The sequence below is a fragment of the Cinclus cinclus genome, chromosome 7 (assembly GCF_963662255.1).
Source record: "Cinclus cinclus chromosome 7, bCinCin1.1, whole genome shotgun sequence".
Lineage (NCBI taxonomy): Eukaryota > Metazoa > Chordata > Aves > Passeriformes > Cinclidae > Cinclus > Cinclus cinclus.
The window spans coordinates 5,574,647-5,591,027 of NC_085052.1; the positions used below are offsets into that span (position 1 = coordinate 5,574,647).

Below are 16,381 nucleotides of genomic sequence, written 5' to 3' on the forward strand. Positions count from 1 at the left end.
TCACGTCCTCCCTCACCTCCCCGAGATAGGATGGAGAATTGGGAGGTACAAAAAGGTAAAGATCAAGGGTTGGGCTAAGAACAATTTACTAGAAGCAGCAATGGAATAAGAAAACAAACAGTAAGAACAATGCTAACAACAGTGTGCGAGACAGGCGTACGACTCACCCAGCGCCACACGACCTGCGGCAAACCCCCCTGTGCCCCCCGCACTGGTTTAAGGATCATTTACACAAAGGACTTTGTGGAGCTCTCCCCGCCATCCCCTCCCGATACCGATCCAGATCTGCCTCACGGGCCCGATCTCCCCATGACCCCATCTCACGACCCCTACAGTGTCCTGGTCCCAATCCCCTTCCGCTTCATCCGCGATTCCCCGTCGATCGGACCCCATCCCGGTCCCAATGCTCCATCTATCCGGTCCCGGTCCCAATGCCCCGTCTATCCTCTCCCAGTCCCGGTCCCAATGCCCCGTCTATCCGGTCCCGGTCCCGGTCCAATGTCCCGTCTATCCGGCTCCAATGCCCCGTCTATCCGGTCCCGGTCCCAATGCCCCGTCTATCCGGTCCCGGTCCAATGCCCCGTCTATCCGGCTCCAATGCCCCGTCTATCCGGTCCCGGTCCAATGCCCCGTCTATCCGGCCCCAATGCCCCGTCTATCCGGTCCCGGTCCCGGTCCAATGCCCCATCTATCCTCTCCCAGTCTCGGTCCAATGCCCCGTCTATCCGGTCCCGGTCCCAATGCCCCATCTATCCGGTCCCGGTCCAATGTCTCGTCTATCCGGCTCCAATGCCCCGTCTATCCGGTCCCGGTCCAATGTCCCGTCTATCCGGCTCCAATGCCCCGTCTATCCGGTCCCGGTCCCGGTCCAATGTCCCGTCTATCCGGCTCCAATGCCCCGTCTATCCGGTCCCGGTCCCGGTCCCGGTCCAATGCCCCATCTATCCTCTCCCAGTCTCGGTCCAATGCCCCGTCTATCCGGTCCCGGTCCCAATGCCCCATCTATCCGGTCCCGGTCCCGGTCCAATGTCCCGCCTATCCGGCTCCAATGCCCCGTCTATCCGGTCCCGGTTCTCGCGCGCGCCGGGCGGGGTTTCCGGTTCCGCCGCCGCCGTCCGGGCGCGCGCGGGCCCCTTTCCCTCCCCTTCCCCTGCCGCTCCCTCCCTTTCCGGCCGCGCGTGCCGCCTGGCTGGAGCGAGGAGCCGCCGCCGCCCCGTGAGGAGCCGCCGCCGCCGCCGCCATCATGCCGGTGTACTTCCAGCGGCCCGAGAACGCCCTGAAGCGGGCGAACGGTCAGTGCGGGCCGTGCCCACACGCACACAGTGCCGGGTCGCCTCCCGCGCTGCTCCCCGGCTCCCGGCCGCGCCCGCTTCGGGACCTCCCGGCCGGGCCCGCCCGGGAGCGCCCGCGCCCGGAATCCGTCGGCGCTGAGCGGAGGCCGCCCGGGAGCGCCCGCCCGGGAGGGAGCGGGCGGCGCGGCGCCGGAGCGGGGAAAGGGCCGGGCCGTGGCCGGGCCGGCGCGGCCGCGCCGCATGGCGGAGGGGAGGGAGGCCCGGCGGGCGTGGGGAGCGGGCCCGGCCCCGCCTCCCGCTCCCCTGGGCCCCACGGCCGCCTCCGGGCGAAGGGGGAGCCGCGGCGGCCGGGGCCGGCACGGCCTCGTCCCTCGGGCCTGAGCCCCCCGGAGGGCAGGGGCGGCTGGGGCTGGGCATGAGCGGGCCGGACCGCGCTGCCCTGCCGGGGTGATCTCAAACCCGAGCTGATCCCGGGTCATTCTGTCCCCTGTGGGCATCGTGTGTTGCGTCCCGTCCTTCACGTGATTCCGGTGAGAACGCAAATGGTAAAACTCCTTCACTGCTGCACTGGCTGATAACACTGGTTTGCCCCTGGAAGACCAACCAAGGGAGACAATTCAGCGCTGTAGCCGTCGCTTGCTGACTGCCACATAAAAGCTGGACTGGTTATATTTATCAGCTGGCTCATTTCGGGCCAAACATGTGTCTTTGACGCTTCTGTTTTTTATAGTATCCTATTTTAAGCCCTTAGCAAGACCATTTAGACCCTTCATTGTCACAGGGCTGGTCACAGGATGACACTTGAAGGCATCCACATTTACAGATGATATATGGGTCTTGAAATGACAACAGAAGGGACTGTGCATTATTCAAGTACTTAGTATATTAACAAGAAAATGTGACACTACTGCACGTCCTCAAGATTTTTAGTCAAAAACTCGTTGTAAAAATCTTTTCCACAAAGATAAAAAGGTGAAAGTTATAATCAGCTTCAGTTAGCTTTCAGGGATGAAGACGTGTTGTGTCAGTGCTTTCATTGGAAGAGATGCACGTACCATAATATATAAACTTTATTTATACTTGCAAATTCTTGGGTAGTGTAAGTGGTACTTGGTGTGCAAGTGACATTTCTGGAAATTGACTTTAAACTGCTCTCTATTATTATTGATGCTTTCCTGGTATTTAAGTTCACGTTTCTTACACTGCTGCAAGTCTGCTAAATCGTGTTGAAGTGAGGGAGTCGAGTTGAGCTGAAGGGTGGGAACGGAAGGGGGTGTTCTCCAGACAGATGCTGGCAATCCTGAATTTCAGTGGACTGAATAGAAAACGTGATAAGCAGTCTCAAGTGTTACAAACTGCAGGGCCTCAATCTTACCGCAGCCAAGCATAATAAAGGGTGGAAAGTTGTACCTAAGGCAGGTTGTGTGTTTCAGTGTAATGTTAAACTGACATTTCAAATGGGGACATTCAGTGCAGTTTCCAGAGTTTCAGTGTGTGTTTTATACATAAGGCTCAAGTGAGCCTTAGGAGCACTTCATGTTCTCAGTGACTTCAACACAGAGGTGATGTTTGGAAATATGAAGAGCATGAAGGATTTTAAGTACAGACAGATAAGTAAGAAATTATCAATTTTTATAATTGATAAATGTAGGTCAAGGCCAACCTTCAGCTGTTGTTAATATTTGCTTTATTATATGCTTTGTACTCAGTGATGTAATGCAACTTTAAGGACTGTTTTTATTGTTGCAGATATTAAGCTTGCTCACTATCAGAGGTACTGTAAAGCACATGACATCTTTGTCACCTCTTATAATGACATGTTTTCTTAGATTGAAGACTGAGTTTAATTCAGGATTTTGGATTAGCAGTAGGTGAATTGTTTATGTTTATAAGATGGCTCTTGACCACTTAGCTTCATTTGCTACTCTGGATACCTGTTAGGATTTTGAGTAGTATGAAAGAGCAAAACTAGTAGAAGGTAACTCTTACAGCTACTTATGGACTCAGCTTTACAATTGTATATTACAGATCTGAGTTTCCATAATTTACATTTCCTACTGCAAAGCATGGTGTTGTGTGCTGTATTTGATTCTTCAGGTTCAGTTTGTGCTTTTACTGAAGTACCTCTTAAATTAGCCTTAATTATTTGACTTACTTGTAAGAACCTGCTTGGCCAGAGTTAATTAAAAGTGTCAAAGCAACATAAATTAATTTTATGCTTTGTCCAGTTGGTTATCGTCCGCTGAAAGCTGTTGCTGGAGTGCCCTGGCATTGTTGCAGGGTTACTTGCCTTTCAAGTTTATTTTCATAAATAAAGCATAAAACAACAGTAATTATCTCAAAAGCAGCTCTGAGATAGAATAGCAGTGTAAATTATGGGATGGAGGGTAGCTTTATTAAAATTCCCTTGGTGAGTAAAGTACTGCTGGATACTGCCCCACTGTAACTTTGATTATCTTCAGTTGTATCACAGTGCTTTCTCTAGAAAGGAGCTTGCTCATCTTCTGCCAGCTCATTATTTACATAAACTGAGCCCTGAATATGAGCGGTTGTGATCCTTAAATTAAAGCCACTCTGCTGCTTTCAACCTAAACCTTTTGCCATGTTTAATTTCAAATTTGAGACTCCAAAACTTGCAAGCTCTGTCTGATGTCTGAGCCCCTGAAGCAGGCCCCTATTTTAATAGTTTCTGCCATGATTTAGGAATGGAGTGCTTTCCAAAGTACTTCAGGGGTCGTACTGACTCCTCCCCTTGGCCTTTAAGAACAGGCACATTTTCCATTAGCTGTACTTGACCTCCCTTATCTTATAAACCTGTTTGCTTCCCATTCTGTGTATTCAATTCTCCTGCTGTTCTGCAGTGCAGGGTACTTTCAGAGCAGGGTCTGTGTGTATGTGGGTCACTTCCTCAGTGTTTCCTCTGGGTGGTTTGCTGTGTTTTGTGCGAGGCGGAATGTGTGGGATCTCAGAGGTGGGAGTTGCTGTGATGCTGAGAGCTGCTGTTATTAACAGCTGCTGCTTAGGGATGAGTAAATGAGGCACTGGTTTCAGCAGCAAGGCTGATTTAAAAAGTGTCTGACCCTTCAACTGAAATGCAGCAGCTTTTGATGTAACTTCTGTAAACTGAAGTGCTAAACCACTCAGGAGTTAAAAACAACCAGTGAACAGCTTTGCTGTGTGAAATTTTTTCCCTTCCTCTCCTTCCTCCCTCACCTGAGAGCAGGACTTTCTCTTTCAGTCACATTTGTGGTATGGTTTGCATCCTGTTAAACACCCCTAGTAGGTGCTGTACCCAGGAGCCTCCTGCTGGGTATTCCTTGTCCTTGATGAAAGCAGGATGGTTAAAACTGGGTGTGTGCATTCATACACACTCAGGTATATGAAGTGCTCAGTCATGCCTGGATGGATGGAGAGACATCTGTGCTATCCTGAAATTCCCATGTAAATTTACTGGTCAGCATTTGTTTGCCAGTTATGTCATTGAACGACTGGCACTGAGTTGCCAACGTTTTCAATCTGGCCAGCAAAGTCAAGCCATCAATGCACTCTGGGTTAGAATTGGTTAAATTCTGAATGTTTCCTGTGTTAAGCATAAAGCATGCACCTTCTGGTGTTCAGGTCTTTTGCTAAGTGGGATTTTTCTTTCAGAATTTCTTGAGGTTGGCAAAAAGCAGCCTGCCCTTGATGTTCTCTATGATGTTATGAAAAGTAAGAAACACCGAACATGGCAGAAAATCCACGAACCAATTATGCTGAAATACCTGGAACTCTGCGTGGATCTGCGCAAGAGTCATCTGGCAAAGGAAGGATTGTACCAGTACAAGAATATTTGCCAGCAGGTATGGCTTTTGGTTTTTTATTGTACTTATTTATAGCAAGCGTGGTATCTGTCAGTTGATAAAATCTCAAAGTAACTGATTTGTCCTGAATTAGGATTAATCCGCCTTTTAGATATTCTAGGGTTTGTAGCAGTTACATTTTAAAATATTTGTTGCCTGTTGTGGGTGGAAACATCTTCCCCTTTTTTTGCCTTTGGTGTAGGTTAACATCAAATCTTTGGAGGATGTTGTTCGAGCCTATTTAAAATTAGCTGAAGAAAAAACAGAAGCAGCTAAAGAAGAATCCCAGCAGATGGTACTGGACATAGAAGACTTGGATAACATTCAGACTCCAGAAAGGTGTGCCTGTCTTTAATGTGTAGCAATTCACAGAAATTTTCATTCACAAAGCTGAGATATAAATGTGGTAGACTTGAAATGGTATACTAGGGGTGTTCTAGAGGTTTTGAAGGTATGGATAAAAGCAGGAATTTTACACTGAATGAAATCCTAAGTCTGAGTAAAGAGATGTAAAGAAAGCAAGCTGTGAGGAATAGGAAATCTAGATGCAGTGGGAATGGTTCTGGGGGTTGGCTCACCACTTTCCAGTATCTGCTCAGATCTGCATCTGTAGTGGTATTGGAGAGTTTATTATGGCAAACTGCTCATTACTGGTTGATGTAGAAATGCTGTTAATTATATCAGAGCAATGTAATTCCTGTATGTGACAGCCTCCATTTTTTCTGACCACACAGTGCACGTACAAACAAAAGGAAATCCTGCTTTGTACTTGCTTGGTTATGTGATGAGATAATACAAGAAAGGGCATGAAAAGTACATTCAAGAGAGAATTAATAGGATGGATAATGAGAATGTAGAATGGTGATAGAAATGATAAAAAATTAGAAGAAATTACTGAATATTTGTCTTGTGTAGGAATAGAGTTGTAGTTAAATAATACTCACAAAGACCTGCGGTAGAAGGCTCCATATTTACATGTTAACAGCAGAACTCTTTAGTAGAAGTTGGTTGCAAAAAGGAAAAGGTGACAGGCATGTCTTTGGTAGGGGGGCAGTGCCATTCCTGTTATTTCCAGTGCCTGAAATTGTCACAGAGGAATCCACTAATAGTTAAGCAGGGAAGACTGACCTCTCTTTTCCTTGTTCTCCTTTCTGTAACAGAGGACTAGAGAATGGATCTTTTCAATCACACTTCTCATCTAAACAGGCACAGTTTCCTTAGTGTTTTTTAAGTCCTGTTTTCTAGAATTCTCATGCTTTTTTTGCTGGATACACCTCTTAATCTGTAAGGGAAAGCACTGGTGACATGTCACCTTCAGTAGTGTATGTAGTACCCAAATATACAAACTAGAACTGGAAATGGTGTAGTAGAAAAAAGTTGAGACTTTATATTAGAAAACAATTCAAAAAGAATTTTAAAAATGAAGGCTTAGGGAAGATATTTTTTGTGAGTTTAACATGTTGAGTGGATTGTTCAGCAGAAAGGGATCACGTGGGACATAGCACTGAATTGGTCTCAGTGTCTTGAGAAGGCTTTCCCCTGTCTTACATTCCTGTGATGAGGGAATGAAGTTCTAAATGGAAGATTAGCAGATCTCACTTCTGACTTATTTAAGCATCATTTTCATGTCAGAATTTGTGAAGGATTTGAAACATCCATGTGAGTATTCTGGTTTCTGATGTGTGCGGATCATAACACAGCGCTTGTGTCACATGTCAGCATGAAGTGAGCTCTGGCAGCAGTGCTGGTGACTAAAAGGGAAGTGTCAGCAAGTACTAAAGTGTCTGCATTGACACTGATACTTGACTCTAGTGGAGGAACAGGATGCAACTCCCTGCTGGGAAAGGGAAGGGGAAAATCCTGGAGTTAGTTTCCTTTGAAGGATACAAGTTTCTGATGTCTTGCCTCTGGAGCTTGGAGTCAGTCATATATGCAGTGGCCAAAGTTTGAAACTTAAAAGTTTGAAATAATTATCTATGTCTTTTAAAGGAAAAGAAAGCAGACTGAGGGGCCAGTTTGAAAATAAGCAATAGACCCTTCAGCAGCAATTAGCTGTTCAGATTTGTCCAGTCTCATCTTAGAACTTGGTAAGAAAAATTGGTAAGAATTGTAGGGAATAAGCCACTTCTTTTTTCTCTTTCCTTACCCTGCTGGCCTGACTATAGTGTTCTTTTGAGTGCTGTAAGTGGAGAAGACACTCAGGATCGTACTGACCGCCTGCTTTTGACACCCTGGGTTAAATTTCTGTGGGAATCCTATAGACAGTGTTTGGATCTTCTTCGAAATAATTCTCGAGTGGAACGCCTGTACCATGACATTGCACAGCAAGGTAGGTGTAAAAGATGGAAACTTGAACTATAATGATGCGGTATCCCCCCTTAAGGGGAGGGGAACATCCAAGTTTTGTAGAAGCCTGTGGTCAAAAGGAACAACAAGAATCAGAGAGTTCTCAAAAGCTCACGAAGTTTTGGTAGTAAATGACACGCTTGGACTGAAAATTGGTGTGTTAGTCCCTGACCTCCCAGTATAAGCACATGGCAGTGAGTTTTGTATAGAGGGATAGGGTGGAAGAAGAGGGTTGAATTAAAACAGAGGGTTAGAGAGAAAGAATGGGAGGGAAAAAGAGAAATCACCAGTTCTCACTCCAGTGTTGATCCATCTGGTGGGAGTATCCAGGGTCCTGGTGTGTAGGCACACGTGGGCTTGACCTTTTTATAGATAAGTTTCTCACTTGTTATGCAAATAATGTTCTCATGCTCCATCTGTTCTTCTGGACCTTTCTAGAAATGGGGTGGAGGGCTTCCAGGGTTTTGAGTGGTCTTGATCCCCCTGTACTGTCCATTCCCTCTTCTTGACCTCTTTCCTGCACTTGTGTTGTGCTGTATTGTGCTTATCTCCAGAAGGCAGAACAAGGACTGTTTTTTGAGAATTGTGGGATTAATTACAGAGATTTTATGTTATTTCCAGTCATTTGAAGGCTTAATTGGACTTTACCATATTTAGATGACTTGAGAATTTTTCCCCCACATTTTGCAAAGCCAGATCCTGAATTCATGCCATTCACAGGATTTTGTGTGCTCTTAGTTCAACCTAAAAGCTGGAATCACTGCATAAATTAGAAAATTTTAAGAGACTTAAAGTATTCCCTTTGCTCTTTTAGCTTTATTATGTAGAAACATCTTCATCTTTTGAGGTCAAGATGAAAATGTTCCACATTGTCACAGATTATGTGTGACAGATTGTATCATGTTTGAGATATGTTTTGACTGCAGATGAAGATTCTTTAAGTGTGCTGTACTGATTTACATATCTGAATCCCATTTAGAACTACCACAAAGTGACCATTAGTGAACGTTTTAAGTTTCCATTATTCCTTTTTGCAGCTTTCAAGTTCTGCCTGCAGTACACGCGGAAAGCGGAGTTCCGCAAGCTCTGCGACAACCTGCGGATGCACCTGGGGCAGATCCAGCGGCACCACAACCAAAGCACAGCCATCAACCTCAACAACCCTGACAGCCAGTCCATGCACCTGGAGACCAGGCTGGTGCAGCTGGACAGTGCTATCAGCATGGAGCTGTGGCAGGTATGCAGCAGGGCTCCCCATCACGTTTGCTCTGCAGCCTTTCCAGAATCTGCTCCACGTTGTTTGTGTCTCATGGTGTATGCATCGAGGTGAAGAAAGGATAAGAGCTAAAGAATAAATATCTGGAATATTGAGTGCTTATTCTGGTGTTCCTGTACGGTGTTTCAAACCGAGCTTTGCTGGTAGAACTTTTGGAGATTTTTTGTTTGGCTTTTTTTCTTTTCTCACCTTGGTTTGTAGCTTGAAAATCTGAATGAAACAAGTTTACAAAAATGCCAAATTCTAAGCAGATAGTTAATGGAGTATGTCCAAATAATTTTTTAGGAAAGAGGTATTTCATTTAATGTAGCTGACAGAACTGAAGATCACAGCTTTCAGTAGTATTAAATATTTTATAGTCTTACAATCTTTATTAAATTTATATTTTCCCTTTTTTTGGGGTACTGCAAAAACTTCATAACAGTAGTGTGTTTGGTTGCTTTGGGTTTTTTTAGGAAGCTTTCAAAGCAGTGGAAGATATTCACGGACTATTTGCACTGTCTAAGAAGCCACCCAAACCACAGCTGATGGCAAATTACTATCACAAAGTTTCAACTGTCTTCTGGAAATCAGGAAATGCTCTTTTTCATGCATCCACCCTTCACCGCCTTTATCACTTATCAAGAGAAATGCGAAAGAATCTCACGCAAGAGGAGATGCAGAGGTGGGGAAAGATACTTGCTGTGATCTTAGAAGCTGTTTTTAAACCCCTAGGTTCAAAAATAAACTAAATTGTACCCCAAAAGAAGCAGATGACATGTGTGGCTATGAGCAGCTCTGTTTAAATTGGCCAGTACTAATTGCCTCAAAAGAAATCTAGAGCAAGGAGGATATTTTACAAAGCTGCAGTGTAAGTATTGTGAACATTAACATCACCTTAGTTAAGCTTCCTTCTCTTTACTGACTGAAAAGATGTGAGAGTCAGTAAATATCTGGGGGTTTGTTTTATTTTTCTCTTCTGAGTGTTGGTATTTTCTTCAGAAGATTTCACTATTTCCTCTCATAGTGTGGTTGGTGTCTCCTCTGTTATTTCTGGTGTTTTTACACAGTTTTGCATCGTGGATGCCAACTTATTCCTCTCTTGAACTGGCATATAGGTGACCAGGAATTAGTAAGTGCTCTCTAGCAGTTCATCTCTTGCACTTCTGCTTTGTCACCAGGATGTCCACTCGAGTCCTACTGGCCACCCTGTCCATTCCAATAACTCCAGAGAGAACTGATATTGCTCGTCTCCTGGATATGGATGGAATCATCGTGGAGAAACAGCGGCGTCTGGCCACCCTGCTGGGGCTGCAGGCCCCCCCTACACGGGCCAGCCTCATCAATGACATGGTAGGTACTGGGGTGCAGGTGAGCAGCTTCATAACACTGAGTCCTGCCCCTTCTAGAGCACTGTGCTTAGCTGTGGGACAGCAATTTTAAAGCTAAAACAGCTGTGTGGTTAATGGGGACTTAATTGCAGATTCACAAGGGCTGTTTGGAAATGGCAGTGTAATGAATGCTTGTGTGCAATTCAGTGTAGTCTTTTATGTCACCCAAGCAACAAACATTGATTTGAAACACTTAGGGGCCTGAAACATGTTGTGATCTGGAACTTTGGGTTTTTTTTCTCCCGTCTCTGAAGTGTGTAATTAACTGAAGCAAGTGCTTATTTTTCTGTTTTAAATGTGTTTTGGATAAGCACAGGCCAGATGTCAAATGTTGGACCATATGGATCTAAGTGATTATGAAAACTTCCTTGGCTTTAATTTGAAGGGATGTTAGATTTATCTATCCTCAGACCTCCCCAAATGTTTGTAAACAAAGTAGACATGAAATAATGGGTATTTTCAGAGAATGTTTGAATTTCTTGCAGTCGTTTGCACTCATATCTAAAATTTAGGTTCACAGCTCATTTTACAGTTTGAATTAATTCTTCTTGCAGCCTGCCTCAAACCCACAATTTAAGGCTTCAGAAATTTAATAATGAGATGTGTGGTTTTAATTTGGATGTGGGCCTATGTTTGTGTAATAGGCTTGTGTCTTAGAAATTGCTGAGGATGGTCTGTTTAGCTTGTTTGTTTTTTGTCTACTTTTCCATTTTTAGCTACATTTAAGTGATGTTGTATAGAATTGCTCTCACTCCAGTTAAAAAAATGTGATAAAAATACATAATCTATATTAAAAACCACATCTGTTGCCTGTTTCACTTGTTGAATATGAAATTCTTAAAATATTGACTATTGGTTAATACTGCATTTATGTTGAGATCTTTGGATTTTCTTTTGTTGACTGTAGGTCAGGTTCAATGTAGTGCAGTATGTTGTCCCAGAAGTGAAAGAACTTTACAATTGGCTTGAAGTAGACTTTCACCCGCTCAAGTTGAGTGCCCGTGTCAGCAAGGTAAGTTTTTTGGAGCTCTCTGTGTGTAGTAATTTGTCTTGACTAATAGTCTGTTATTTCAATATTGATTTGTGGTAAATATCAACTAGCTTCTTCTATTGCCAGGTATTTCAATAGTAGCCTTGATTTGGTGAAGTTCTATCACCATGGCATGTGATAGAGTAAGCCAGCTTATTGAAATAGAATGAAAATTCACTCAGGTCTTTTGGGTGCTGTTCAGAGAGCTCCATAAAGGTGCAGAGTTTTGGGGATGCATCAGGCTTTGTTGTTGGAGATGATACGGAGTTAATTTTGGTTAAAGGTGCAAAATAAGACTGTGTGCACACGTGGGCATATGCTGGCAAGTGGGTTGTGTGCCACGTAGAAAGATGAACCAATGACTGATTTTACTATTAAAAGGCAGAGTATTGGGAGGTAGAATAATATAAGAGCTGTTGATTAGGTTAGTGTAAATTCTGCAGTTGAAGCACATCATGTTCTTTTTCTTTGATAGTGGGAACAAAGATACTTGAGGTGCTAAAAAGAACTTGAAGGTAAATTAGCAGTGTGGTAAATGTTGCCAGTACTGTCAGTCGCCTTCACACAAAAACTGTCAGCTCTCCTTTGTAACTGCAAGTGTTCTGATCAAAGGATGCACTTCAGTAAAACAGTGCTTTTGTTTTAAGAGCTGTAAACCAGAAATGTTACTTTAATGGTGAAGTTTGTGCAGGTCAGTGCAGATAGAGTAACTTTTCAGACTTTTGATAGGTTCTGAACTGGGTGAAGGACCAAGCTGAAAAGGAACCTGAACTGCAGCTGTACATTCCTCACCTGCAGAACAACACCATCCTTCGACTTCTGCAGCAGGTAAGAGTAAAGATCGTGCATGTTCCTAAGTACAGGTAAGTTGGAATATGGTTTGGTGAAAGATTAAGTTGGAAACTAATGCTGAAACAATTTTTCCTTCTATAAAATAGAAGACTGATTTGAAAATACATTTTTCTGATATATGACCCATACCTTCAGTTTGTGTATCATTTAAATACAGCTATAGTAGCTGTACTTGATAGTGGGGTACTGTGGTGTAATCTCTTCTCTAGATTTTCTTCATTTTGTACCAAATTTCTAAAAACTTCTCTTTGGAGTAAGGTTGGGGAGGGGAGTATTTCACTTTGGTATTTAGTTTCTTTTTGGTTTTTTTTATTGTATATTCTTATCTAAGTTTTTTTTTTATACAATGCACATTTCATTGACCTGCTTTCATTACCAGTGATGAGCAGTGTTATTTCTGGTGTGCTAAAGAAATAGTTGAAGGCTAATTAGCAGCATAGCTGGATGTAGTTACTGCTGCCAGTCTCCTTCATACAAAGCAGCCATTCAGGAATGGGGTTTAATCTGAATACAGTACAGAAATAAAATCCTCAAGCAGTATTTGCAACTACGTTAATATGTATGCATTCATTAGTTGACAATACAGCGAGTTAACTTTAATGTCTGTACAACAACTTCTTATATCTTTTTGTTGAGGAAAAATACCTAATGTTTCTGTTCACTTTCAGGTGGCCCAGATTTATCAAAGCATTGAGTTTGCTCGTCTGTGTACCCTGGTTCCTTTTGTGGATGCTTTCCAGCTGGAGCGTTGTATCGTGGATGCAGCCAGGCATTGTGACTTACAGGTGAGTGCTGTACAAAGACTTTGTGTGATGTCTGGGTTTCATGTGTGTTGCATGTGATGGAAAGGAGCTGGTTGATAATGTGGAGGAAGAGGCAAAAATTATTTCAGTGGTCATTTCATTGAAGGTTTAGCTTCTCCCAGTGATTTTGTTGTTGTTTTGGTTTGTTTTTTTTTTTTTTATAAACCACAGAAACAAGACAAGACTTCATTGACATTGCTGATTTTCTCCTGCTAATTTGGCATTTCTGATAGAGTGGTATAAATTTTTTTCAAGTAATTTCTTCTTAGAGCCTGTGTTGACTCATGCTGGTCATAGGCAGAGCAACAGAGAAATTGTTCAATAACAAATACAATCCTTTTTCTTCCTTTTTTTCTGTTTTTGCAAAGGTTCGCCTTGATCACACAACCCGGACACTGAGTTTTGGTTCAGATTTGAATTACTGTACCAGAGAGGATGCTCCACTGGGCCCTCAGCTGCAGAGCATGCCTTCTGAGCAGATCAGAAATCAACTGACTGCCATGTCCTCAGCTCTGGCTAAGGCTCTTGCAGTCATTAAACCTCCTCACTTAATGGTAAGTCATTTAAAGTCCTAAGAGAATGTTAACAAAGCTTGTATTTTAATGAATGTGTTTGCTCAGATTAGATGTACGTTTTACTTTCTTTTTTTTTTTTTTCAGCTTAGTAGTAGTTGTCAGTTTTTTGTGCTTGTAAAGAAGTCATTCTTAGAAGCACTCATCTACTTAGTTTCTGGTCATAACAAAAATATGGCAAAATGTACATAAGAGGCCTGAGTTTAAAGTTTCCAGTCTTGAAAATACCAGGTTTAGGATATAACAGATAATAACTTTCCTGTGTGTAAGCCTGCAGAACTAGAATTTGTTTAAAGTTATGCTTGCATTTCTGAAAATCCAAGAGCCTGCTTCACTTATTCTTCCTGGAAAAACTGCTGTTGTGAAAAACCTGGAATGTAGCTTTATAGAATAAAACATCCCACAGCTCAAGAACTGACCTGTCTTTGTCACTTTCCTCCTCCCTGGGGATCTTGGCTCCAAGGTCAGACTCACATTTCAGGTTTTCCAGAGCTCTGTAGCAGCAAGGTGTAAATCAGTCTCAGATTTCCAGCATGCTTTGGTTGTGGCAAGTTAAACCTTCACTTCTTTTACTAGAGCAGTGGTAATTTTTTAATTTGATTTTGGTTCTTAAGAACTTAAGATTTCTTAAGAAATCTCAAGATTTCATAGCTAACATATCAGATATTTATTCTATAGGGGAGAAAGGCTGATAGCAACATGTCCATGTTAGATTCTCTACAGGCTGAAATACTAAGTAATATTCTTAAAATTTAAATGCAGAAAGTAGATCTGTATCATGACACCCAATGCTCACTTCCTTATGTTAGCTTGAACATATATTAGTGGTTTTATAGTGTTTAAGATAAAAATATTTCTATATAGGTTTCCCCTTAAAATGATTTCATTAGTGATTGGTATTAGATTGTCATTTTGAAAGAAAAAAACATGCTTTAACTATACATTCGTGGATGGAAATGGCAGTTAGTCTTGCACTTGACATATTAGTACAGTTAGTAGCTGAATAAGACATAAATCCTCCACATTTAACTCATTAGTAGTCATGACACTTGTAAAATTGGAGAACAGTGTCAAGGTTAATATCAATCCGTGTGCTTAGAGAAGCTAGAGAACAAGTTGATAGCCTTTCTTTCTTTCACTAGTCAGGTCAAAACCTTCTACTTCTGTCAGGTGCTTAAAAGCTTTTAATTTGTCATATTTCTAATAATTCACAAATTCATTAAATTTGTCTAAGACTTTTTACTTTTGTGTTTCTGGCACCTCCATTTAGCTTTCATTGTGTGCAGATCTGCAGCAAAGTACGGATGTTTCAGTGTTTTTGCTGAATGCCCTAGAAGTGGCAGGTTACTAAAAATATCTCCGTGGGTGCTCACATTTCAGGAGTAGCAGGGCTGGGGGAGTGTGGGGAGCTGATGTGGGCTGCAGTGTTTGGCTGGGCTCATGGAAATGGGCAGCTCCCTGAGCTGGCACAGTGACACCTCCTTGTGTACAGCATGAATGTCCACAAAGAATTGTGGGGAATGCTGGGGTTGGGAAGGCTGCCTAAAGAACAGTCTGTGTTCTAGTGTATAGAAGCCTAGTGTTTTTTATAAAGTAATAAAATTAGTTTTAAATACAATGTTTAAATTGATGACTTATGTTTTAATAATCTCACAGATAGTGTTTTGTGTCAATTAGGATACTTTTTTCTTCTATTAATATGTTTGGAAAAATAACAAAACTTTAAAAGAGAAAAGTGGCTTTGGTGAAATGCAGTACATGTGGTGGTATGCTTACAAACACATACAGAGACAAACAAGATTGGCCCGCAAACCCATTGCAGTTAAAGATTACGGTGTCAATAACATCTGGTTGTACAATATTTTTGTACAGAAAAATGTTAAACTGTCATACCCAAGCCATGTTGCAGAATAATGTCTTTTACAGACAACTTTGTCCACGTGCACATGATTCTGGGCAGGGTACTGCTTTGGATGCCACTTGGATGAGTGATTAGATTTGCCACTACAGCTCTGTTCTCATTCAGTTCGCAAGTCTGGAGAATAGAATTAATTTGACATTTTCCTTGAGAAGCATTTGCTTTGCTCGCTGCCTTTTTAAAGAGGGACTGTTTACATCATTATCTTATTCTTAACTTCAATCCAGCAAGAGAAGGAAGAACAACATCAGCTGGCAGTCACCGCCTTCCTAAAAAATTCCAGGAAGGAGCATCAGCGTATCCTTGCCCGCCGTCAAACCATAGAGGAGAGAAAGGAGCGCCTGGAAAGTTTGAACATCCAGCGTGAAAAGGAAGAGCTGGAGCAACGGGAAGCAGAACTGCAAAAAGTCCGGAAAGCTGAGGAAGAGAGGCTGCGCCAGGAGGCAAAGGAGAGGGAGAAGGAGAGGATCCTGCAGGAGCATGAGCAGATCAAAAAGAAAACTGTTCGGGAGCGCTTGGAGCAGATTAAGAAGACTGAACTGGGAGCCAAAGCATTTAAAGATATTGATATTGAGGTAGGGGATTTATTGGGAGTGGGGAGTTATTTTTGTTATGCTTTCAGTATTACATTACTGGGCTAGCTGAATTTCATGGATTTGTACTGCAACTGGTATTACAAACAGTCTCTCTTAAAAATGAGACAATGTAAGTAAACTTTAGTTCTGGGTTTGGGTGGGACCTTTATTATCTGGGGGAACAAAGACCACCTTTTGTGGTAGTATTTTCTCCTTTTTATATTGATAACTTGGTTGTAGGACCTTGAAGAATTGGATCCTGACTTTATTATGGCTAAACAAGTGGAACAGCTGGAAAAAGAAAAGAAGGAACTTCAGGAACGACTGAAGAATCAGGAGAAAAAGGTATAAAGTAGGAAGGGTAAAAATGTCCATACATGCTTTTAGTGAACATGATCTGTGTTGACACATATATATGTTCATACACGCATACATAATACTGGTGTTGGAAATGTCACTGTTTGAAACTAAAAATGGTAAATGTGTTATATACAAATTGGGTCTCTGG

At 42.6% G+C, this 16,381-nt stretch overlaps 1 protein-coding gene and 1 non-coding gene across 2 annotated transcripts in view; both read left to right on the forward strand.

Moving 5' to 3' along the window:
• Positions 1-1,177: 1,177 nt before the first annotated feature.
• Positions 1,178-16,381, forward strand: part of EIF3A (eukaryotic translation initiation factor 3 subunit A) — a 28,470-nt gene continuing 13,266 nt past the window's right edge. The window contains exons 1-13 of the mRNA XM_062496144.1: positions 1,178-1,292; positions 4,941-5,131; positions 5,334-5,470; positions 7,297-7,460; positions 8,515-8,714; positions 9,209-9,417; positions 9,914-10,085; positions 11,031-11,135; positions 11,883-11,981; positions 12,674-12,790; positions 13,177-13,362; positions 15,526-15,873; positions 16,114-16,218. Coding sequence (XP_062352128.1) covers positions 1,244-1,292; positions 4,941-5,131; positions 5,334-5,470; positions 7,297-7,460; positions 8,515-8,714; positions 9,209-9,417; positions 9,914-10,085; positions 11,031-11,135; positions 11,883-11,981; positions 12,674-12,790; positions 13,177-13,362; positions 15,526-15,873; positions 16,114-16,218 — 2,082 coding nt within the window. The 5' untranslated portion in view covers positions 1,178-1,243. The remainder of the gene's footprint in view (positions 1,293-4,940; positions 5,132-5,333; positions 5,471-7,296; positions 7,461-8,514; positions 8,715-9,208; positions 9,418-9,913; positions 10,086-11,030; positions 11,136-11,882; positions 11,982-12,673; positions 12,791-13,176; positions 13,363-15,525; positions 15,874-16,113; positions 16,219-16,381) is intronic.
• On the forward strand, positions 12,352-12,484 carry LOC134046479 (small nucleolar RNA SNORA19). Its single transcript, XR_009933366.1, has one exon. It is a non-coding gene; the product is annotated as a small nucleolar RNA SNORA19 (small nucleolar RNA).